Below are 26,535 nucleotides of genomic sequence, written 5' to 3'. Positions count from 1 at the left end.
ACATACTTCCTTTGAAATTGCTGGTCCATCCAAGCCATAAAAGTCCATGGAGGGAGAAGGGGTGTGGCAGAGATGAAATTGATGCAGGCAACACTGATACCAGCGTCTCTCTCGCTCCTTTGTCTCCAGAGCCCTCCTGACTCTCCAGGCCTCTCCCCTCTCCTTCTTATCTCACAGGTGGTGTGATACCAGGAAGGATGGAGCATTTGGAGTCTGAGCCCCACTACCTCTCAGCAACTGTGGGAACTTGAAAAACATCACTTCACCTCTCTAAGCACCTGTTTTCCCATTTGTTAAATCAGAATCATAATAACCCCCTCAGGGCTGAATACAATAGCTATGAAAACCTGAAGACTAGCGTTTGTCTATTCCAATATATTCTCTAAATCTAGCTCACAGTACAGTTAAAAGCCTGATAGAGCATTAACCTTAAGGCAGGTCATTCCTTATTTGGGATGTGAAATCTGGGGTGAACTGCATTCAGACCGATCATACATAATAACTACAAAGGATTTGGTCATGTCTAAAAGAAAGGAAAACAGAGGTTCAGGAAAGAGCCACTCTTTTGTTTGGGCAACAGATAATGCAAGGTTACAACTGCCAGAAGAAGTCAGGTTAAAAGCAAACAACCAGATTGACACATGACAGCCTTTCCATCTTAAAACATTTAAACAATAGGACAATTTACTCTGACAACTCAGAGAGTGTGATTATTTTTCTAAGTTTTTTTTTTTTTAATGTTAATTCCTATATATAGTAAGTGGCTGGATGCCTGCAAAACAGTCACATAGCAATATTCTGAAAGGCCTGGTCATCTTCCAGGTCATTCTCAAAGCAACACTGAGAAGAGGTCCCTTATTCATGACCTAGTACTGTATGAAACACAAGCTATAATTATTATTGCTCAATCTTTTACCATTATTCACAGTTCTCTTTTACTTTGGTCAGTCCTTGGTCTATATAAATGAGCCCAATCCCCTTAAAAGTTTCCATGCATATTTTGCTCTCCAATTCTTATTTATCAGAACCTAGGATGGTTGTCCTGATTTTGGAAATCAGTATGTAAATATTTACATTTTGCCTCTTTCCTTTCATTTTCTGAGACATTATAGGATATTTTTAAAATCAAAAATAAAAGTTAAACTATTAAAAAATGCAACTCATAGGATCACAACCCATAGAAAAATAAGACAAAGCACAGAGAAATCAAAGACAAGAGAAGATTGTGGAACATAAACCCCACTTGACAAATGAAAGACTATTTTCTTATATCTTTCATCAAAGTATTGCAGACAATTAATATTTTATGCTCTATATGAAGAAAGAGGATGGAATTTGACCTATAAATGTTTGAAACACACCTTATTCATTTATAATCCACTAATAACAAACATATATTCAGATAACAAATACATTATTGTTCATGAAAGAACCCCAAATTAAAGGGTGATTCTCAGTCCAAGTAAATACAGAAAAGCTGCCAAAACCATCTGTTTGACTCTCAATGATCTCATTTGTTTTCATCAAACAATATTGAGATTTTTCAAATTAGATTAATCTTTTGCCCAATTGTTAGGCTATTTGGATAAAAATTTATAACCTTTATTAGCATAAAATAATCCGAAAAGTATACTGAAACACTTGCTTGGGAAGAATAAGTTATAATTTACTGACTTATTTGTTTTAAAGAATATTCTGGCTTCATAAATATCAAGAACAATTTGGTAAGTAGTGCCATCCCAAAAATACCTGGTGTGTGGATCAGTATGATCCAGAATGAATGGATGGATGGAACATATGAGCAATCTGATTGAAGCAAACAGGAACACAAGTGCATGCACACAAACACACACACACAAAACCTTTCTAAGAATTCTTTTGGAAATATGAGTTTTCATATTTCTGTTCTCAAGCAGATTTACTCTACTGCTTCCTTTTCAATATCAACATATTTTTAGAGGAAAATAAGTAGAAATCATGATAGGATTCTGTTAAATTTTATCTGACCCCTCTACACTCCCCCATCACAATCAACAAACAAATAAAAACTTATTCCAGATTTGTTTTAATTCAATAGGTCTGGAGGGAAGCCAAGGAACTGGTATTTTAACAAGTTCTTTAGGAACTTGTTAAAATTATAAATACACTATGAACACTAATACACTGTACATTATAAACATTAATACACTATAATTATAAATACACTATGAACATTAATTACGTTACATAATTATAAATACACCATGGCCCCAATATATGGCAGTACCCATAAAATAAAATATAGATGTAAATATAAACATAGCATAATATGAGAATTTTAAATGGTCCAAATAATATGCCTTCTTCTCTCCATGCTTTCCCCATATTGGAAGCATAAACAAACAAAAAGTAATAACCTCAGAGAGCCTTCAGATGCTTTCAATGTGGAGTACGTTTGATAATTAGGATGATGAAGATGGTGACACCTATATTTCTCACTGAAAACTCATTCTTAGACATAAGAGGCAAGTAAAACACTTCCCCCCTTACTTCTTTTAGCCTATATTCTAAATTTAGTTGATTCTATAACTGCAGTTTGTCAGCACTGGGCCAAATTTTGCAAAAATAGTATCATTCATGTCTTAACTTGTTGGCAACTGTCAGTGCTTTCTGTATTCTATATATTCAATATTTCATTGAAAAACATAAAAGCAATTGACGGCCCTCAGCTAGGTTCCTTAAAAGGAGTTGATGCCATTTCTCACCAAACCACAGAAAGGGGGAGGAAAATATCCCTGGTGAGGTGAGAGAAATCCAGAACAGGAAATAACTGGGACAGGAGTGTACATATGGCAGTCTAAAGTGAGCAACTGGGGATACGGGCAGTGTATGGGCAATGTGGCTATCTGGGCAAGCTTTTAAGCAAAGGCAGACAATTTATGTAAATGTTGCCATGTGTAATGCCAACTCTCTGTCCTCTAATCTATCATCTTTTAGACAGGCCTTAAAAATTCCCAAGGGACTAGGAAAGGAGACTAGCCTTGCCTTTTTTGGAAGCCACAGAGTAATTCATCACAATTTAACATGTGCACATCTCTCCCCACAGCATTTTGATTTCCAGGTTTCTGTCCTTGAGAAACATACACATGTGGGTACAACAGGAATGGCAAGTAGGTTCCCTAAAGCTTGGCAAAAAAACTGAAAATCTAAACTTCTATTGACAGGGAGATGTTAAATAAATTATTGTACATCTACACTACGGAATCCACACAATAGTTAAAAAGCATGAACTGGCATGGGAAAATTCCTAAGTCATATTATTGTTGAGATTTTTTTAAAAAGCAAACTGTGAAAGAATATGTACTGTTTAATTCCATTTATGTAAAAATAAAACCACACATACAAAATCACATATATATATATATGTATATATATGTGTGTGTGTGTGTGTGTGTGTGTGTATATGTAGTAAACTGAAAAAGGTCTAGGAAAGATACAATAAATTGGTAACAGCTGTTATTTCTGAGAAGAGTGGGTTTTTTTAGCTTAAAAAAGGACTTTTTTCTCTTTATTGTTTAAGTTTTTTAGTATGATAATGTATTAATGTAGTGGGGTTATCTAACTAAAGTTGAAATTAAAAATAATTATGCTAAGGAAGGGAAGCAAGAAGAGAGAGAAGTTGTAAGGGAAAAAAGAAAGTCCCAACTGATGCTGGAGGTGTTCAGCCAGTTCTTGGGATTCAAGTTCCCCCACTCTTGTTTATTTATACAACTGAATAACTGGCAAAAAGTCTTGATAAGCATTCACCAGCACTTTAATATTTGAGTTATATTTTCTTGATCATTACTATTTATTTTATTTCTTATATCATCATTCTAATGATATTAAAATTTCAAAATAGGAGGAGAGCAAAGGGTCAGAGAAAAACCGTGGCCTCACAGCTACAAAGGGCAAAGAGATTCTCACTCCAAAGATGCATTGGCCAGAGCATGTAAAAGATGTGCTTCTCATTCCTCCATCAAGAAGGACCATCCTCTCTCTTCCTTTCCTTTCTTTATCTGGTAGCAGTGGCTCTCGAGCCTCAGCTCCCATGACAGTCCTGATAGAGACCTGAAAATGCAGACTCAGGAACCCAGGCCCAGAGCTTCTGATACAGCAGGCCTGCCAGCCTAATGGCGAGACCACAGTCTGTCCCCCATCTCCATCATTTACTAGCTCTGTGACCTCGGGCAAGTCTACACCTCTCAGTGCCACCACTTTTTCACCTGTAAAATGGGGCTATAATAGTACCTCCCTCACTAAGTTGTGAGGATTCCATGCCTGGCTCTGAGTAAGGACTGCACATGTTTGCTGCTGCTATTTTGATGAAAAGGATGTTGATCTCAGTTACTATCAGTATTATTATTATGCAAGGCCAGGTATCTGCATTTTAACAGGTGATTCTGTGGTCTATTGCATTTTGAGAAACACTGCTTACACTCATGATTCCTTCAGGTAAGAGGAAGGGCAAACAAACAAAAAATAATACAGTCATGAGCCGCATAATGACGTTTCCATCAACAACGGACCGCATATACTATGGTGATCCCTTAACATTAGTCCTATACAGCCTAGGAGTGTAGTAGGCTATACCAGTTAGGTTTGTGTACATAACACTCTACGATGTTCACATAACGATGAAATAACCTAACGACACATTTCTCAGAATGTATTCCTGCCGTTAAGTGACGCATGACTGTACTCAAACGAAACTCAAAGAAGCCAGCTCTCGCTATTGCTTCATCCAGTTAGCAACACTAGATTCCACCTTCCCATGTGCTTGCTGATGGTAGAAAGGTTCTTCCAGAAGGGTTGTCTTCACTGGGAAGCATGGTAGACCCATACCCTGCACCCATCCTGCCACGTTGGGCACATACTGTGCTCACGTTTACAAAAGGCCTAACCACACTGTTGCCTGATCTGTCTCACGAGTAGATTTAAATACAGAATAAGGTGGTCTCTCAGAATGTAAATGCCTTTCAAAATACAGGAGAACTAAGTTCATCAGCTCTCCCTTTACCATGTGTTAACTGATCTGAAAAACAAGAGGCTACATTTCTTTGCTAAGAAAAGTTCATTGCATATTATTCCCTGATCTGATTAAAATTTTTTGACCCTGAGACAATAGACATCCTTTTGCTCTAAAATAAAGTGTTATCAACAAGCTTCTCATTAATATGATTCCTCACTGAATCACTGTCTTTGAGGAAGAAAAGTCAAAACCCTCAATGTTAGCGTGGAGGACACTCATTGGAAAAGGACTTTTCGAGAAACACAGCTGCTGCTCTTGTCTCAGAATTTCTGCTATACACTAAGAATTTGTTGTTGTTGTTGTTGTTGTTGTTGTTTCCCTGTGTGAACAGAGGGTACAAAAGGGTTAAGGAGAGGTATACCAGATGCCCTGGGAGGCCCAGTCCAGAGTGGTCTCTGGGTTAACACTAAGATCTACTCTCTACCCTGGTAATGCTCCTCTGGATTTTTTCTTTTGGGTCATTATTCCTTTACTGCACGTGCTGTTTGATTTAAGTTTCTTATGTTTATCTTTGCCAGTGCTAAAATCCAGCTTACAACCTAAATGCCCAGAAACAGGGAAATGACCTAATGAATACTGGTACATTCCCACAACAGAATCTTACGTACCCAGTAAGGAAAATATTTCCAAATGAGTTGAGAAGATATTATGCTCTGATGTTAACGGGGGCGGGGGGGGGGGGCCAGAAATAATACAATATAAGTAGTAAGTTATCAACTAGGCAAATACTTTTACATGGGGAAAAAAAAACAGAAAGAAATATACCAAATATTAAGAATTGTTATTTCTGGGTGGTGGGATTATAATAATTTATTTTCTGCTTTCCTACAGTTTAGACTATTTTTCAAAGCTTTTTCCGTGAGCATATGTTACTATTCTAATCAGAAAAACATAAATAAACCAGTAGCTAAGAGCAAATACAACTGCGTCCCTTAAAACCCATGAGACAAACACTGTATTACGGAGCAGAAATAGCGAAAATGAAGGGGGCATCTTTAATATCCACCTCTAGAGCCTAACAAGTCAGATCCATTCAGGAGTCTCTCTCATGAAGGTCTAGCTCAGGGTAGTGTAGGGATTGTGACGTCCCCCAGAATGCCTTGACATGACTATCAGGAAGAGAACTCAGGATGCTGAACTCACTGGTCTATTCTTGGGTCCAGTTTAATTTGAAGAAGCTTATCTTCTTAAGGTCAAAAAGCATACTCGGGAAATGTATTTGTCTTGGGTATCTCTTTCCCTTGGAAGATTAGGACAGTCGAAGGAAAAAATGATGATAAAAGACACAGCAGGACAAGAAGGAAAGAAGGTTACACAACAGCAACAGAAAGTTCCCTTCTGTACTACAGATAATGGGGTAACGAACCAAAAGTCTTGGGCATGTTCCCTTGACACGTTCTGCATCCATCCTGTACTATCCAACTGACCTCTCACTGGTGAGGCAGCCTGGCAAGATGAAGACGGTAGATAAACAGTTTAAAAAATAAAGAATGGGGGCCGGCCCGGTGGCATAGCAGTTAAGTTCGCGGGCTCTGCTTTGGCGGCCCGAGGTTCGCGGATTCAGATCCCGGGCGGGCACCGGCTCATGGCTTATCAAGCCATGCTGTGGTGGCGTCCCCTAGGAAGTAGAGGAAGATGGGCATGGATATTAGCCAAGGGCCAATCTTTCTCAGCAACAAGAGGAGGATTGGCATCAGATGTTAGCTCAGGGCTAATCTTCCTCACAAAAAGTATATTAAAAAAATAATAAAGAATGAAATAGAGGAGGTTCTTTAAGGTGAAACAACAGTAACTGAGACACACATTGGCTCACTAACATCTTTTTGATTGTAATTAGTTTATCTGACCATCTACCTGGGAGATTCCTGATAAATTACTATTTCAGTTCTTGCATTGATAGCTCTCAGAATTCATACGGGTAAGCATCTGACTCCCAACTCGGTAGGAAAGAGGTGAGAAGTAAATGGTGCATTCAGAAGGTTCTGAAAAAATATCATCCTAGCCCATTTGCTCCTGCTCTGAAAGGCTTCAGAAAGTAAGTTTTTATAGTCAAGTCCATCAGGTTTTTAAAGAGCACCGACTATACTTACATTAATTGAGAAAGGTTTACCTGCCAGGCACTGTGCTGTAAACTTTGGATGTATCTTCCCATTTAAGTCCCCCCAACACAATTATTATCCTCATTTTACAGGCGAGGGAGCTGGGGTAGAGAGACGTTCCACGTCTCCACCTGCTCAAGTGGAAATGTTGAGGTGTTAGTTTTCTGGAGCTGCTGTAACAAATGACCACCAGTTTGGTGGCTCAACACAACAGAAATTTATTCTCTCACAGTTCTAGAGACTCGAAGCCCAGACTCAAGGTGTCGGCAAGGCCATGCTCCGTCTGAAGGTTCTAGGGAAGAATCTCTTCTTGCCTTTTCCTAGCTCCTGGTATCCCCAGAGGTTCCTTGGCTTGTGGCAGCATAACTCCGATCTCTGCTTCTACTTGTTTACATATTTATTCATTCATTTATTTATTTTTATTCTTTAACAATTATTATAGTTTACTATAATAACTATAGTTGTTAAACAATTTTGTATTAACACTTGACATGTGGATTTTATATAATAGTGTGGTTTGAAAAGTTTACAGGATCTTCACCGAATATAGAGACTCATGGGTTGTCACTAAAAATGGGCTTTAGTTTACCTGGTTTCTGCAGAGCTCTTTTTGATGGTTCTTTTAGGCCTCCCCCCACCCCGTGGTCCCTCTAAAAATGTATATTCTTCTGTAGGGATAGAAATCACCTGGTACTAAGTCAAGATCTCTTTCAGAGGTTCCCCATCCAGGTGGCATATTAACCGCCCAGGAGCTTTTTAAAAAGACAGATGCCTAGTCCCCCTCCCCAGAACAAGTGAATCTGAATCTCAGGGAACACAGCCAGGTTGTTTAAACTGTCTCTCTTGTTACATGGCTGCCTTCTCTGTATGTCTCTGTCTATCTTCTCCTCTTCGTATAAAGACACCAGTTACATTAATTTGGGGCTACCCTAACCCCGTATGATCTTATCTTAACTAATTGCATCTCCAAAGATACTATTTCCAAATAGTCACATTCTGAGGTTCCTGGCGGACATGAAATTTTGGGGAACACTCTGCAACCCAGGACTATTGGATTCAGACTTGGCAGTGTGACTCCAGCAGAGCCCACATCCTGAACCACTGTGCTCATTTTGCCTCCTGGGGGACCCCACTCTGCTAAGCACTGTTTACACACACACTAACACACACTAGGCAATATCAGAGCACGACCTGGCTCTTGTCTCCAAGGAGCTGATGATCTACTGAACACAAAGGAGATAACGAAGGAGGAAAGCACACCACTGAAGTATACGTGTGAACTTCTGTATGCTACAGAAACTTACAGGGGGAAGTGACGGATGAGGGCTAGGGGACCCTGAGCACAGGCAGCATCTGGACAGATTGAGAAGAAAGACCTGAGCTAAGGCAAGGAGGCAAGACTAGGAGCAGGGACACGTGTTCTGGAGGGCCATGGGAAATGAGTTTGGAGTAAGGGCATTGTAGAGATGCCTCAGAGACAAAGGGAAAAACTTAGATTTAATTTGGAAGGAAAGAAAAAAATTTCATAGGGACCAAAATGACAAAATTCTGGCTTAAAGACTCTTTTGGCAGAGGTGGGCAGGGCGAGCAGGGGGCTGGAAAAACTGAATGTTGAAACTTCTTGACAAAATATGCTTGTGTGCATGTGTACCAATGTGTATAGGCATCGTGTTCATATCTCCTCTGTAACATTTCAACAACCTGCCTTAGAAAAAAAAACAAACATGCAGATGCTTGCCACACTTTCATCCCTCCGTGAGGAGGGTCCCCCTTACTACCAACCCCCCAACACACACACACACACCAGCTTTCCTCCAACACCTATTTGCACCCCAGCCAAGAACTGAGTGAAGAGAAAGGTGAGAGGAAGAGAAATAAAAATGCTTGAAGCAACAGCCAAAAAAGAAGGCGGCCAGGATATAAATCACCTTTGCATCGCTCACAGCAGGCTCCCCTCTGCTTGATAGCCAGGGCGCAGTCTCTCGACAGCACTGGGCACTTCTCTCTCTTACAGGTCACTTCCTTGTTCTAGGCAAAAAGAGACAAGAGACATTTGAAATGAACTTCCAACAGAATCCCCAGAAGCCTAGCACATGGCTGAGGTTTACCTGGCATCCGTCTTCCTATCTTGCCTTCATCTTGGCAAGAAAACTCTGTGATCACAAATAGGATTTTACTCTCTCTGAAACAGAAATATCATCCAAGAACACAGGACTTTTTGAGAGTAGGGGCAGATGAGAAGTGATGAAAAGTCCCTTCTTTACAAACAACTGAACCTAGATAACCAAAGGCCAAGAGAGAGGCTTTCTCTCACTCTGTTCTAAGGTTTCTTTTTCATACACACTATAGAAATGATAATATTTGTGTAAATCATATTTTGCCCATTGGGCTACCTGGGCCAGGACTACATCGTGAGAACAAAAATATTTGCACATGGACTTCCAACAATCCTTAATGGTAGAGTGCATTAAAATGCAGCAATCTAAAGTTCCAACTCAAATAATGACAAAGCTGAGTATTGAATCGGCTCCGTAAGAGAAAAAATAATATTCCCCACGCCAAGCAGAGACACAGTCATCAGTGTTTTATAGCTGTGGGACAGCTGCATCATATTAGCACTTGCGCTAACGAAAGTGTGGTGAGTATTCGAATCTTCGGTTTTATCCTGAAAGGTTAGCTGTTAATATGACTTAGAGAAGATCCAAACATGATGTATATGCCTGCTTATAGACTGGATACACATGAACCAAAAATACCATGTCACAAAACTTAGCAAGATTTGAGCTTTCCCGAGTGTCTACTAAATGCTATGTGCTGTGGCTTTCGTTCTTATTAAAATCCTGTGAGATAAGTATTATCATTATCCTCTGTTTACAAACAAGAAAACTGCTGCTCAAAGAAGGTCTGTGACTTTTCCAACATTGTACAGCTTTGCAGTGCTAGAGGCAGATTTCAAGTTGAACTCACAAATGTGTACACGCCATGCCCCACCCTCAGTTAAGGCTGGTACTACCACAATCACTGCCTGATTTGGGGGCAGATCAGAGAGCAGCGACCGACCAGCTCTCTCACCTGGAGATGAACTAGAACCCTCCCAGATATGTGCAGGGGAAATCCCAACTCAGCCCTGACAATGACCTTAGAAAGGTTCATAAGTGTCCCCAGGATGCTTCATCATCATTAGAGTAAGGAAAATCTCACCATTTCTGGTTCAGAACCAAGCTGTGTGCATGCGTGTGTGTGTGTGTGTGTTGGGGGCTGGGGGTCCAAATTCCAGCCCTAAAGCAGTTCTAAGATAAAACACATCACCTTCTGTGCTGCCCTCAAATTCCTGGGAGTTCCTGAGTTCCCCAGGATGCTCCCAGGATCTAATTCTAAAATGAATCCAGATTGTCATCTCCTCCCCTTTCAAATAAACAGAACCTCCCAGAGTCCAGAACTCCATTCCCTCCAACTTACCAATTACCACTCCCCCGAGTGAGGCATATGGAGCCTTGGGACAGTTGGGCCTCGCCATGCCAATAGCTTTGCTTCTCCGTAGTCTTATTTCACTCCCCTGATGGCTTTACAAGGCCACGGAAGCATGGGAATAATGAGCCCACTGTGACCAGGTTGCTCAGACTTTCCCATTGGATGACGCACATAGAAAATGACCACCGTTTCAGGTAAGGAACTCTGAGGCCAATGTGGTAAACTCCGTCCCAGCACCTGCCTAGCCGCCCAGGGAGAGAGCATCAGTCCCCAGCCACCTGCACCCATGCCCACAGGGCTGGTGTGGTAGACCTTTTGTTTTTTTCATTTTTTCGTTGTCAGTGTGTGATGGGAAGGTGTGGTTGACCTAACTAATCCAGTCTCCTTGTTCTCCTCCTTTTTGGTGTCTGCTATGGTAAGGTAAGGGCCCTCATGGGGCTAACTTCATTTATTCCTTAAAATCCTGTGAGGCAGTGGTCCTCACCCTTAGCTGCAAACCAGAACCCCTGTGCAGTTCTTAACAAACACTGGCACCATCTCCCACCCCGGGAAGCTCAGATCTGATTTATCTAAGGACCAGCCTGGAAGTTTCTCCAAGCTCCCCAGGTAAATCCAGTGTGCAGCCAGGGCTGAGAACCACTGCTGTGAGGAGGATATTATTGCCAGCGAGGCTGAGATGGGTTCAGCAGCTGTCCACAGTCCCTTAGTGAATGGCTGACCTGCAATCTGAACCCAGGCATCCTGGCTCCAAGCCTCCAAAGCTCTTTCCTTCACTCTCTCTCTCATCATGATGGTGGCATCAAGACTCACTGTAAGTCACAGCCCTTTGATTTATTTTCATAATTTTTCTTAAATTACAAGCATAATATGCAGTTATGGTCACAATTTAACGAAGTATATTTAAAAAAATTAATAGTGCCCTCCTACTACCCCCAAAGTAATCAGGAACAAAGATCAGACACATACACTGTTTGGCATTATTAACAGTGACTTTCCTTTGCAAAGTACAGTTCCTCAAAGCCATACTAGGATACCCACTGCTCCCATCCCACAGGGTCTGTGAAGTGAACTCACTCCCCAAGCAGAGCATCTGTTACCTCAGCTTTACGTGTTCAGCAAACCTGGCTGCAGCCTTAGGCAGGGGCCACCCCTCTAAGTACATCTCCTCTCTGAAGGGAAGAATCCTCAGATACAGGGACTTCAAAGCTCTAAGGGCAGTCAGAGCGGGTATGAAGTCGCAATTCGGGGTCTGATAAATAAGACACACACTGTCTTAAATATGGGAACTCTTTGCTAAATTAGAAACCTGGGAGTCAGTCAAAATCCATAACAGGATCCCAAGATTCATAATAAATAGCTTGTAATTACAGTCCCAGCACAAAAGTTATTCCAACCAGATGGTTTGTATATTCACATCTGGAATTTTTTTTGTACACACACAAACCTAAACCTTAGCTGTAGGTTTAGTGGAGTTTTAACCCCCTTCTAATAATGCTTAGAGTTTTTCTATTCCACTAAGGGTCATGTTGGTGCGAAGCTGCCATGTCTGATCATTTCCTTGATGTTTGGTTGGCGTGGATATGAAGCACATGCTTAGAATCCCAGGCCCTCAAAGAAAGAAAGAAAAATTACAGAGAATCACTGGTGAGAGGCTGATTCTTCCATCTTCTTAACTGAGTCCAGCAGCTCAGAGTAAATTCAAGCACAGGTTAATTAAGACCACTCTCTTCACTCTCTCTGATTTTGCCAAGAGACAAAACCCCTGGTCTTCAGGCAGGGGCTCTGGTGAGAAGTGTCACACACAAAGCCATGCCTTCAGAAGCCCATCTCCATTGGCCACCCCCTCCCCACGTGCACCAAGTGCCCTCTGCTCTGACTCAAGGTCATGGCTCATTCAGTTCACTTTTTCATTCAAAATAACATTTTCTGATACTGATTCACACTCACTGAACACTTTCTATGTACCAGGCTCTGTGCTAAGAATTTTACATACACTATTTCACCAAAAATTCCACATCATCTCCATTTTACAGACGAGGAACCAAGGTAAGAAACTTGCCAAGGTCACACAGGAGGCAGATTTGGAATACAAATAGAGGTCTGTCTGACTCCAAAGGCACGCATTTAAATGCTGCACTTTGCTACTTGCCCGGCACTCAGGATACAGACAAGAACAAAACAAAGTAAAGGTCCCAAGGCCCCAGGAGAGACTGGTGCCTTCCCAGTGGTTCCACACATGTAAAATGAGCTCCTCTAACAAGGAACTGTGTCATCACCAACCTTGGAAAAGTCCACCATCACCAGCTGAGTTCTGGTAAGGAGGAAAGTTGTACCCTTTTGGATATTGATAGGTATCTGTGCCTATCACACCTCTGCAAGCCAGACTGGCATCTTCAAACAAATTTTCCCTAAGATTCCAGCTTGAGTTTGTCTCCCCAAATCTAAGCAATAAAAATGGTGGCAAATGTGCACTGGAGGAAAATGTCAGAGCGCTCTTAAAAACCAATCTAGGTAGTGTATAAAAGTAATAAACCTCATCACATTTTTCATCCTCAGTCTCTGTCTCCCATGTTTATCACTTTCTAGGGTCAGCCAGCCTGTGATTTACTTGTTGTCAAAGGCATCTGTTTGCATTATTGCCTCCTTTCCGAAAGATCAAATATATCAAAACCCAAAACGTAGCCTCTGGAGGCACATGAAATGAAGTGCCAACATGCAAAAATAAAAAGGGGCATAGGGAGTAAAAAAGAAAAGAATCTACATGGCTGGCAACAAAGCTCTATAAGGATGCGAGCCAAACCACAGCTCCAGCCACAGCCAAGTTCAAAAGAATTCTGGCAGCCAGCTTGCTGTGTCTAAGGTCTGCCACAAGATGGCAGCACAGAGTTCCCTGGGCCTAGGAATTGTGGCCATGAAACCCGCTAGTGTCTCCTTAGCATTTTTCAGTGTCTGGTGTGGAGGGAAATGATGCCTCACTGATGGGTAGGGGGAGGAGGGGTACAGAGAAGATAGCAAATCACCATTGTGAGATTTTCCTGTTTGTCTTCTTCAACCAGAAAAAAAATGTTTTTGAGACACTTTTGTTCTATTTCAAGCCAATGTCTTGAAGATATTTTTTTTTTCTAAGATTTTTCCAGGACCAATCCTGTTACGAAATATGGAAAGTATTATCTGACCTTTCACTTATATTTAAAAATAATAACAAAATTAAAAATTGGAGAGGAAAACACAGCAGCTAATATGATGGAAGCGATCAGGGAGAGATGTCAGCTGGCAGATACTGTATGTTTAGACTATGAAACGGCACCACAAATCTCTTGAAATAAGAATGAAAACGAAAATACCTGGTGCCCTGCCTGCTGATCCTCCATTTGATTAGCCATATTAGGAAGGTGGCAGACCACACGAGTCCTTCCCTCTAGAAGATGGCATTATTTTCCTTCATCCTTGTCTCTTGTGAAAGCAAAGCCTGCCTTGGAGGCAACCAGCTGTCACTTGGCAAACTAGCAAATTCTAAGTGCCAGATCCTTTTTCAGAAAATCAAGAAGGCTGTGAAGTTGTAGTGTTTTTTCTCCTGCTCAAATGAACAACACTCAATGTGTCAATGAGGCACATGGGCCAGGTAGTATCATTAGAGAGGATCAAGAGCTAGAAGTGACTCTTTCCTAAATTAGAACTCTCCAGACTACCCCACCCTCCTCCAAATACACACCCCCCCTTTGTCATTTCATCATTGTAGTCTCATTTGGGAAGGAGCCCTATAGATTGTGCTTTCAAGAATTCCTCTGCCAAAATGCAAATATCCATAGAGGTGGACACATATTAACCCTGAATAAGCTATTCCCTTTGCCATCAGCTGCTGCCAAGGGCTGGATGCCCAGCACGGCGACTCTGAGAAGTAAAGGAGCTTAGCAGTGGAAGTTCTAGAGCAGCCAAATCAAAGACTTGGCACACGTGCCATTGTACTCAGTGCTGTGGAAGCGAGAAAGAAATCACACTGCAGGCTTCCTATCCGTTCTCCAGAAACTTCCACGCTTTCGGAGGAGACAAGACATTGAATATTAGCAGATCACACAAACACTGCAGTGTAACTTCTGCACCTAGTGGGAAGTACAGAAGAGAATTTCACCTTGACATAAGCCATCGTGGTCGGTGAACACAAATAGAACACTCTGAACCTTAATCAAATTCTTTTTATTAGAGAATTTATTTGAAGCACATACACAATAGTGTTTCACTATTTAAGAGTCTCAAAACTGCTCACAAAGGAATTTGTTTTTAGGAATACGGATGTCTTGTGTCAAGTTTTCCAAGGAGGATGGTGATCCAACATCAGCGCACGTATCCTCGGAATTTCTAGTCTCCCCATGCGTGAAGTCAAAGAGGTCAACTTTTCCTTGAAGTGCCCCATTGTAACCCAATTCCAGCCCGAAAGAACCAAAGGAAAAGGAAACTGTACGGTACTTTTGAACATGGGTCCCAATTTCTCCTAGGCAATATTATAAAGCTTCTCATAAACAGAAGAGTAATACTTTGTGTTTACATAGCACTTTTCTTTTAAAGAGCTCTACAGACATTATTTCATTAATCCTCACAGGTTTCTTAAGATTTGCAGATGGAGGAAAGGCACACAATGAAGTTAAGTGTCTCAGGCCCCTCAAAGAGCTAGTTAGCAGTGGACTTGGGAACAGAACCTGGTTCCCAGGCCTGGATTAAGGGGCCAGCCAGGGAGGTTAGTTGCTAGGGCACAGCATTAAAATTTACGGATGTATCATGTTAGAATTAGGTTAGCTCCTACATGACTATTGAGATTTTAGGAATAGATTAGCATAGAGCTGAGCTAGTCTGGAAATTTTCCAGAAAGACAGGCCACCCAGGTCAGATATGTGAGGTCTCCTGCCATGTTCCTTGCCCTCTTCTAATAAGGAACCTGTGAAAGCTGCCACAGGAGGGGTGAGCCAAAACGTGGGTAAACAGACTTGACTTCCAAAGGTTGCGGTTCTAGAATGCAGTGATGTAGGCAAAAGCTGAAAGAAAAGACCCAAAGGGGGCAGGTCCCATTGCTTGTCACCCATTTTTATAACTGAAAATGTAAAATAAAGTGATTCCCTTTCTGGAACCTACGGTCAGAGGAAATCCTCTGCGAGGAGCATGAGCCCTCAGAGAGGAGACAACACAAGCTTGTACCTGCTCCAGCCTGTCTCCTTCGGACAAAATCTGTTCTTAATGTCTCAGAAAATAACCATTGGAGGATTACGGAGGGACTGAGATTGTTCAGTGGTTGCCAATGGCAGTATTAAATTTGATTGATGATTTATTATTTTAATTAAGCTTTTACTTGCTCGTTCTTTGTTCCTAATAGTACAATTGACTACCCCATAACTCTTGCACAGAAAGAGTTGTGAGAAAAAAAAGAAAAGGCAGTTTGATCCACTACAAAGGTTTAGTGTACAAGTACGAGGCTCTGGGCCATATCTCTCAGCTCAATGAAAGTTGAGAAAAAATGGAGAGAGACAGAGAAAAAAAAACTGACAAAACCATTTCGTAGGTGAGGAAAGTGTATTTGATAAGGAAAATGACCCAAACTTCCCAGCCAAGAGAATGGTTTCCCAAGGTCTCTCATTTTCCCCAAGGGAATGAGGTCAATGGGAGAGGTGGGAGGTGCCAATGGCCTTCGCTTTTAATGTTGATTAGCACTTCCAGATCTTTCTGAACCCCCAACCTCCGCTGCTTTTGCAAATCCCTTCAATAGCCAGAGTCACAGAGCTGATCCATCTTTAACCAAACAATGAAATGGCATATAATTTTCAGGGCAGGTTGCTGAACTATTAAAAATAATAGCAGCTGACATTTACAGAAAATCTATTATTTGCCAGACTATGCTGAACCTCTGAGGTACAGAGAAGTTAAATAGCTTACCCAGGTTTACACAGCAAGCCAGGGCAGAGATTCAAACCCAGGACTCGCTGATACCAGTCAGTGATTTCATCACAATGCTGTACAGCTTGGTTTAGAGGCTCAGATGAGCCATCTCTTCCCTGCAGCTAAGAATTTAAATGTTTGCCTTTGTGAAGCACTCCCCATTTTCACAGCATTATAAACTTTAGTGGTTTACGGTTTCATTTTGAACACACAAGTAAAAATAGTGCCTTTTAGGAAAGACAGATTAAGTCTCTGACTTAGAAACTTAAAACAAGTCTCAGTCTCTGAATGCCCGGTCATTTGCAAGACGGACCAGAACTTGGATCCAAAGCCTCCAAGTCCTCTCGTCTCTTCCTTGATCTGAGCAGGAGGGCATCTCTCCTGGGAGGTTGGCAGCATCCCACAGCCATACTTTGGGAGTCTTAATGTTAAAGTATCTTGCAAGAACATATTTTTGAAGACAATGTTAAAGTATCTTGCAAGAACATCATGCAATTCCTTGCACAGTTCCTCGCACTACATCTGGGAGTGTTATTCTTTCTTTCTCCTGTTTAGGCTTAGCGAGCCTTTACCCCAGAGACCTGGACCCTGGCAAACTTGGCCTTCTCCCGCCCAGCTAACGGTGCAAACTCTGAACAAAGCTGCCCTTGAAGCCCAGCCATTTAAAAGACTTTATGAAGCCCACTGGGGCCCCCCGATTATTTTGCAACAAGTCATATCCCATGAAGAAATTCACTTCTCTGCAACACAAAACAGAGGGAGATTAAAGAAAAAGGCAGGAGGGGCTGGGGGGGTGGAGAAAAGAAGTAAGACCCCCTGCTGCTCCGTCTGGCCAAAATCATGTCTTTTAGTACCCAGAACCTCTACAAAGACGATGTTCTGATGATATATGGCCCTAATACATCACTAAATGACAGTGTTCTCCTGATCCTGTACCTTGAAAATATGACACGTGCCAGCAGAAGCAACGGGGGATTAACAAGGAGGCCTTTTTCATATTTAACTTACCTAACATTTCAATTCTTTTTTAATGGGCTTTACTTTGTTGGAGGGATTGTTTGGGGTCCTATGCTGTTTAAGGATTTAGGTCTGGCTTTTTTTTTATCTTAGCCTTTTCAAGGAACTCTCAGAACAAAGAAACATAGGCCATTAGAACGTCCCGGCTACTCAAATACAGCTCTGATTTAAAACAGGGCTGTGTCAAACAGCTCCTCCTTCTGTTTACTCATATTTTGAAATAGAACCAAAACATTAGAGATGGCAGAACACAAAAGAAATAACCACCAAATAAAAATAGTAGCCCAAAGAAAGTAGCACTGCCTGGTTTTTATTATACCGCACATCATATAAGCAAGGGGTCTGCCGGCAGCACCACATTAACGTAGCTGCAACGGACTGAACACAAAGCAGCTGGTAACTCAGTGCAGTGGACCCTGTCACGGGTGCAGCTTTGCCACCATACTCAGGCTTCCAGAAGCAGACTAGAAAACCAGAAGGTGGACTGGGTCCCCTTCTGCCAGGGGACAGGAGCCTGGTATGTGAGCTGAGAGGAGTAAATGTCAGTATCCTTCCTTTATTTTGCCCAAATTCTCAAGTCCGCCCTTCTCTCCTCCCCAACCAAAGAGACTCAAACAGCTAGGCTGAGAGATGGCGTTGATGCTGCATAGAAAACATCCACAGACTCCTAACTGGGGAAGAAGATGTGAACGAGGGGTGAGGGAGAACAGAGACCTGTAAAATAACGTGGCCTCATGCGCAAGTGGCCCGGCTGCCTCTCCCCACACCTTTGATTATTTTACACTGCTGGGCGCCCTTCAGCACATGACGAATAATGAGTCAGCTTCTTCCTCTGCCCAAAAAGCAAACAAAAAAAGGAAGGGGAGATGAAATTCTATGAACATTTTTACTCCTTTCTGGTGAGTTGTTTTGAACTCTTGAGAAGATGATGGGAGTCCAGCTCCAACCACCAGCAGGATCTACAGCTCAGAGGGCATCCGCCAGGCTTCCCAGTCCCTGGGGGACAGCATGGAGGCTGCCAGTCAGGTTAGCAGGGGCATTGGAGGGAGTGAGGAGTGAGGGGTAAGGACTTAAAAATAATAATAAACTTGGAGCAACTTCCGTAGATTGTGATATGTTGTTATGGAAGGATACCTGGAGATATTATTTTGGCAGTCCCTTTTCTGGCTCACCACAATATAAAAAGCTGGGCTCCCTGGCTACACAAAGAAGCTGAGAACTCAATGGTCCCTTTTAATTGTGCACATAGATGATCCTCTGCCAAAGAAGAGGGAACACATCCAAAACATGGAAACCTAATGTCTTAGATCCCGTTGGTGTCCCACCCGGGTGATTAGTGGTGGCAAACCACTTCCTCACATGGCCAGCCCTGGAGGGTTGTCTCCTTCTTGTCAGCTCGTGTCTCCTCCCTGCATCACCCAACCACAATGGGTGGAACTCACCAGGTCTTCAAATGCCCCCCATTCCTGTGGGTCAACAGCAAGCCACTGAGCAAATTTTTCACAGAATAGAACAGAAGATTTTTCACAGGTTGCCCATGAAACCCCAAGCACTGTTGGGAGCTACAAAAATACCTGATCTTGACAAGTAAATGGGAGCTGACATCACAGGGAATAAGCAGGGCAGAGGAGCTGCTAGCAGCCCATCTGTCATCTTGACAAAGTAACTTTCTGGTCACTAGTGAGACGCTTTTAAAGACATTTGCACAATTGACCCCGACCACCAGCAATCACAGGCCTTTCAAAGGGACCCCTGGGACAGCAGGCTTTAGAGTTGGTTCCTGCCGTCCTGCCTCCGGACAACGGTAAGGGCAGTGTGATACATCGGGTGCTGGAAAGATCCCTACTCCAGGGCTGTATGCACATTGGTCTTGACTGCACAGTGTGTCCAGTTAGCCTGAGGAACGTCAGGCAGGGGAGGAAGGGAGGCAGGAGCCCTCTCACTAGCTGGAAGTTCCCAGAACTGAAAAAGCCAGTCTCAGACAGCATCCACCATATGAAGACAATTCTGTGAGCTAGAGTAGGTCTGACTCATTCACTAGGGCCATTAGCAGAGTGTTCTCTTCACCAAGGCTTTCCCAAGGGCCACATGCAGATGTCAGAAAGAGCTGGAGAAGCCACAGATTTATTTCATAGGTTTAGAATGTAATTTTAATCCACTGGCTGCCATTTGCAAACTCATTAAACAATCAACGAATGCCAATTTTTCATATAATCCCCTTCTGATTAAGGTGTTATAAAAAAATGAAAGTGACTAGTCACCCACAAAACATCATTAACATAAACTTGTTGCTAAAGGGATTCATAACATGTGCCCCATTTTAAAAAAGAAATGGTCAACTCTGATTATTATCCTTAATAATTGGTTTTTAAAAGGGTTTCACCATAAAACAGCTTCTCAGAAGCTTTTAACATCTAAAATAAGACAAAAGTGTTAACAGAAAACAAATGGCCTTCAGAAAATGTGACATCTTGGCTATATACTTGGATTTTTCTGTGTGTTAAACCTTTGCACTGCAGAATCCAAATGTATCTGACTAAAAATCCATGAATCTGTTTAACAAATAGTGTTGAGCCCCTGCTGTGAGCCAGGCACTGTGCCAGGTTTTGCCGGGAACAGAAAATATGAATCAGACACATCTTCTGCCCTAGAAGAGCTTACAATTCAAGAGGGAGAGGGGCCAGAAGATAAACACAGAAAATCACCTCACATGTTGCAACATGAGTGGCACATAGTGCTATTCATGAGTTCAGAGGAGGGAAAGGTCAGTTTCAACCAAATTCCACAGCCACAAACTCAGTGAGATCATCCAAACCATCTTGGTTCTGTAGACACTATGTGGCCCACTGAAGGAGCCTTTAAAGTTTTGTTATACAATTATCTCACTGAGACAGAATTTGACCTACATACGTCAACACCTTGGGATCTGACAACCCACAGAAGGAATCGCCTTCAACGATGACATTCCAGCGCAGGCCGACTTACGTACAGCAATGTAGCTCCACACAGTGAGCGGTAGATCAATTCGTTTTATGTATATCGTGGGAAAATATTTTGTGCCACGTTTTTCTTGCTCTGTGGAATTGCAATATTTAACACACTATGCTAGTCTTTCGTCTCTAATATGTAAAGTATAAAATACCAACATATTGAATTTTAGTCTACATTCCATGATCATTATCATGCTACTTAGTAGTAGCAGTAATATGTATTTTTTAAAAATAGTTTTCGAGGGGCCAGCACGGTGGTGGCGTAGTAGGTTCACGCGCTACGGCTCCCAGGCATGGTCGTACAGACCACTTGTCAGGCCATGCCGTGGCAGCATCCCATATACAACGTAGAGGAAGACTGGCACAGATGTTAGCTCAGAGACCATCTTCCTCAAGCAAAACAAGAAAGATTGGCAACAGATGTTAGCTCAGAGCCAATTTTCCTCAAAATAAAAAACAAAAAAAAATAGTTTTCTATAGGAATAATTTTATTTTATAATTATTATTGCTTATATGTTTTGCTATGATTATATTATTGTTCATTAGAGACAACTTTTCAGCTTTCAGTCAGTATGTCTGTATAATTTTCCCACCATCAGACTTGATATGCAAAATAATGTGAGCTACAAAAAAGGCAAGTCATCATTACAGAAAAAAAAGCAGAGTTTAGAATAGAAAGAAAAGTTTATAATTTATTTTGGGGGAAGAGTTTGATCTTCAAATTATTAATCAAAAAATTAAACACAAATGGCACATACTCATACATCCAACAGATACACACTGAATGGGTCCAGCACTGTCCCTGGTCCTGGGGGTACAGCATGAACATGGGGGAGTCCACATCCTCCCAGAGTTGACATTCTAGAAGGGAGATCTACAGGAAACAAATACATGGGTGATATAACAGGCACTGGTGAGGACTTTGGGGAAAATGAAGTAGGACAAGGGAACAGAATGAAAAGATGTGGTACTATTGGGGAGAGCCGTGAGAACAAGACCCTCTACTAAGGAAACATTTGCTCAGAGACACGAGTGAAGGAATGAGAATATGTATAACTACTGGATAGGTGTGTTCCAGGTACAGGAAAGAGCAAACACAAATGCTCTGTGGAGAGGGTGTTGGCTAGCATGAGTATTGGGTATCATGCAGGAGAAGCAAGGAGCCGAGGAGCATGGCTGGAAGCAGAGTGAGAGGGGAGGATGCTTTGGGAGACGAGGCCAAAGACGGCATCAGGAGCCGGATCATGTAGAGCCTTGAAGAACACGGTTATACTTCAGACTGTATTCCGAGTGAGAGGAGGAGCCACTGGAGGGTTTTTCATAAATAAGAGAAATAACTGGATACATACTTTTAAATGGTCATTGGTTGATAATATATTATCCAGAGATAAAAGTGATAATGAAGTTAGTTAGAAATTATCAGATATGGTTTCAAGGTTTTGCTGCCAAGATTTGCTAATAGACTGAACACAGAATGTAAGAGAAAGAAGAATCAGGGACCCCGTGTTTGATGGCCTAAGAAAATGGAGCAATGCCGCTGACACCCTTAGCTGGAGGAAACTAGATTTGTGGGAGGGGTGGAAACAAGATCTCTGTTAGGGCCATTTTAAGTTTGAGATGCTTCCTAGACATCCACATGGAGATGCCATTTGGACATTTGGATATATGAGTCTGGACTTGAGGAGTGAGGGGGCTGGGAGCATAAATGTGGGAACGATTGGCATACAGATGGTTTTTAAGCCATGGATCTGTATAAAATCTCCCAAGGAAGGAGTGTAAATGGAGAAAATACCTTGACTGAATCCTGGGGCGCTCCATGTAAAGTTTGCGAAGATAAGGAAGACCCAGCAAAAAAAGGTCTAAGAAAGAGTAGCCAAATAAACAAAATTCTTATAAAACCATCATGCAAACACTAAGCAAACTCTATGCATGTAAATCCTTACACACACACACACATGCACACACCTGTAAATGATCACTGGTTGAGATTATTACATTAATCCAGTGACCACCAGAGGTCACCTTCTCTCAGCACCTGCCACTGTGCCAGATACTTAGAGACCAAGATACCTCAGGCCACGACCCTCACTGTCCACCATTTGAGGCTCACAAGAGAGGCTGCCTTGCCACTGCTGGTCACTCCTTACCCCTAGTGCTACCAGAGTGCCTGCCAAGCTGCATCTCTGAGTGAATAGACCCAAGTTTAGGAAAATTCTGACTGGCTAAAAGAGCTGAGAACATGAAGGAAAAGTTCTAGGACCAATGTCCCCAACCAACAGGGCTCAGACCCACCAGAGCCTAGTGACCAAAGGCTGGGCAAGTGTTCAAGATGAGTGTGGGATGAGACAATGTTGAACCCTTAGGAGTAGTTGAAAGAAAGGGAAAGGGAAAATCCCTCATTTTAAGTTTTCCTTCTGAGTTATACTAAGATCTAAAGCCAAAACCTTGGAATGAACAGAGCCCAGGGTCAGACCCTGTTTCAATTTCTGATCCCAACAAATGTGGCTCGAAGCTGGGAGCGTGATCTCATCCATGGCAGGGTAACTAGGATAGAGGGATGTAGGGGAGAGGCCTGCACTCCCAGGCAGGCACTGGCCAAGAGGCAGGAAAGCCAAGACCCCACAACCACCATGGAGCTCTGGAGTTCACTCTGGAAGTGAGAGAGAGGCAGAGGCCAGCGGAGAAGCTGGAGCTAAAGACGTGTTGCAACTTGGGGCTTAGTACTCCTCTCTGTCCTTTCAACATAATATTTCCTTCCCACATATTTGAAGGCTGTTAAAGTTCCCCTGGGCATTCTCTCCACCAGGCTACATTATATCAGCACATCATCACTAGTGAAAAATATTTACTAAACCCCCACCTGAGCACTTGACACTGTTCTACACTAGCCCTTTAGCTAGTCCTAGCAACCCGTTTCTTGACCCCTTAATCATGATCACAAACGGCCCTCCTCTGGCTTTCCACTGGCTCTTCAACTCTGCCTATGTCAGAGAGCTCCCCCGGACACTCCCTCATGTCTGGCCACCATGGTGCATGGAGGAAGAGCAACCATACTGCTGTAGTTCTGTTTGTACATTTCATCATCAGGCTCAAACCAAGAATTAAAAACTGAAACTGAGAAAAACAAGACACAAAACTTGAGGGCTGGTGACATCATGGAAATGCTGAGTTAATAACAGAGAAAGAAAATAACATGGTAAAAAATAATAAAGATGAGATGACAAAGGTGAAACCGTGGAACAACAGAATGCTAGGCTAATCTAATTTTTTTTAAAGATTCTCATTTAAATAATGGAAAACAGTCTAGCGAAGTGACCAGAATTATGTGAAGGCAACACGAATCAGAACCTGGTCAGCCTGACTTTACATTCTCCCTGATCAGGGAAAGGAAGGTGTAGGCAGAAACGGGTGGCACAAAGAGAGAGAAAAGAACTAAAACTTCTCAGAATGGTTCTGTTCTGTTTGAGCAAAGTACCTGCTGGACAGAAGTTGCCAGCAGAAGGAAATGGCTTCTGTTATAGAGGTTTGGGAATAGAAGGGGTTGGGGTGAGGGTATGTCTAAATCCCACTTCACCCTGCCCTCAGCTCCTCATTGCTTGCCTCTGGTTCCTCCAGATGCTGCTGGATCCCAGCAAGTCAGTCATAAAACCCTGGCTGTTCTGTCAAATTGCTACATCTAGTTGGCTCATGCTGAAGTAGCAACAAACATACGTCACATCAGCTTCACCCTGCAGCTGCCGCCCATCACAGAAAGACCACAGGAAATGGAGTGTATCCCTGTGGGAATCCATCACACGGAAAGGCTGGCAGCAACCCAGAGGGTCAGCCCGTCCCACCCAAAGGCACCGGTCAGGACTCTACCTAGCTGGACCACGAGGGCTGTTAAAAACATAATTGCCACGGAAGTTATTTGCTGGGTCTCTCTCACTCATCCCCTCAGGGTGCTTTCTCAACACTTGTGGTCACGAAGTGTTCTCTGAAAGATATCTCAGTGAAGTCTACCCAGAATGGGTCAGGATTCCTGTACTTGAATTTTAGTCCCAACTGTTACTGATTTGCAGTGTGAGCTTTGTCTCATTTTACTTTTCTGAGCCTTAATTATCTCAGTTGTGAAATAGGTTTCTTGAGAACCTATTTCTTCATAGTGTGGTGTTGAGGAAAATGAAGTTCAGGCCCCCTCCAATTTTTGAACACAGTACAGTCAAGTGCCGCATAGCAACGGTTTGGTCAAAGACAAACCACATATACGACGGTGGTCCCATAAGACTAGTACCATATAGCCTAGGTGTGTAGTAGGCTATACCATCCAGGTTTGTGTAAGTATACTTTATGATATTCGTACAATGACAAAATCGCCTAACGACACATTTCTCAGAATGTGTCCCCGTTGTTAAGAGATGCATGACTGTATTTATTCATAAATAGTTGTTGAGACTTACAGTGTGCAAGATGCTGTTCTAGATGCTTTGAGTGAAAGTGAGAAGAATCAGACACTATTCCTGCCCTGAAGAACCTCAAAGTCCAGTAGGAGAGAGAGCCATGTAAATAATTAATAAAACTTCAGGGTATGCAGGAGTAAGGGTTATAATACAAGTAACCAACATAAGACTTCAAAGAATGAGTGATTAATTCTGATCAGATGACTAGAGGAAGCTTGATAGAGGAGAGGACATGAAGAGAGAAAGTAACACTTGAATAAATATGGTTAATGGCCAAGACAACTGCGTGAAAGCCACACAAGAATAATGTTATGTAAATAAGAGTTGGCCTATTGTTAAGTTTTGTACCAACAATAGAATTTCAACTGTACCTAACCACCATTTAAAATGTTGCTTCACTGGGGGATTTACCTCATTTATTTATTTACCTATATTTATATACCCTTCCCTTTTCATTAGCCTCAGCTGGGAAGAGTTTTTCAAAAATTGGGCCCCACATAGAGCCATTGGAAAAGTTTATTAAAAATGGAGATTCTGGGCCCGCCCTGTGGCTTGGCGGTTAAGTGCGCATGCTCTGCTACTGGCGGCCCATGTTCGGATCCCGGGTGCGCACCAACGCACTGCTTCTCCAGCCATGCTGAGGCCGCGTCCCACATACAGCAACTAGAAGGATGTGCAGCTATGACATACAACTATCTACTGGGGCTTTGGGGAAGAAAAAAAAAAAAAGGAGGAGGATTGGCAATAGATGTTAGCTCAGAGCCAGTCTTCCTCAGCAAAAAGAGGAGGATTAGCATGGATGTTAGCTCAGGGCTGGTCTCCCTCACAAAAAAAAAAAAAAAAAATGGAGATTCTCTGGTTTACACCAGACCTAATGAGTCAGAATCTCTGGAGTAGGACCCCAGAATCTGCATTTTTAACAAGCTCCCTGGTGGTTCTTATGCACATTAAAAACTGAGATCCACCACCGCTGGGACCCTGGTGGCAGAACAGAGGAAATGGAAGACAAAATTCCTACCACTGACTTGTTAACAACCAACAACTGTGTGAGAGAAGACAAGTACTCAGATTGAAGTGTGTGGGTGAGGAGACGGAGGGGGGAGAGGCTGCCAGGGATGGGAACACAATTATCTGTTCGTTGTCAGCAGTGCTCAAAGCTCCACTCTGAGGGCCTCTCCCAACACGTACACAACTCCTGGTTCAATCACACGTTCACACTCTTATTTAGACTCTCTAATGATAGAAGGTAGTTTGTAAACTAAATCCATTGTCTAAATGTTATATTAAATACATACAAACACTTATGCATATATACATGTATTTGTATGTATATATAAATACACATATATATAATCTAGCACAATCAAGGAATAACAGTTTGTTCTGATTAATCAAATATTCCAAACAAGAGTTAACATCTATGGCTTGCATGAGTTAATCAACTTTCAAAGAACTCTAAAGCAATAAAAGATATCTAACTTCAAAACTATCTGGAACATAATTTAATCTTTGTGTTCACGTAAAAAGAGTTTTTCTAATCTCGCAGT

General features: G+C 42.2%; 1 protein-coding gene across 2 annotated transcripts in view; it reads right to left on the bottom strand.

The window, feature by feature from the left end:
- BMPER (BMP binding endothelial regulator) overlaps positions 1 to 26,535 on the bottom strand; it is a 231,279-nt gene that overhangs the window by 190,224 nt on the left and 14,520 nt on the right. For both annotated transcript variants that reach the window (XM_058569040.1, XM_058569050.1), the window contains exon 3: positions 9,078 to 9,177. In XM_058569040.1, the coding sequence (XP_058425023.1) occupies positions 9,078 to 9,177 (100 nt within the window). The remainder of the gene's footprint in view (positions 1 to 9,077; positions 9,178 to 26,535) is intronic.

The sequence above is a fragment of the Diceros bicornis genome, chromosome 3, assembly GCF_020826845.1.
Source record: "Diceros bicornis minor isolate mBicDic1 chromosome 3, mDicBic1.mat.cur, whole genome shotgun sequence".
Taxonomy (NCBI): Eukaryota; Metazoa; Chordata; class Mammalia; order Perissodactyla; family Rhinocerotidae; genus Diceros; species Diceros bicornis.
Note: the sequence above shows the minus strand (reverse complement) of the source record. Positions and strands in the feature narration are given on the sequence as shown.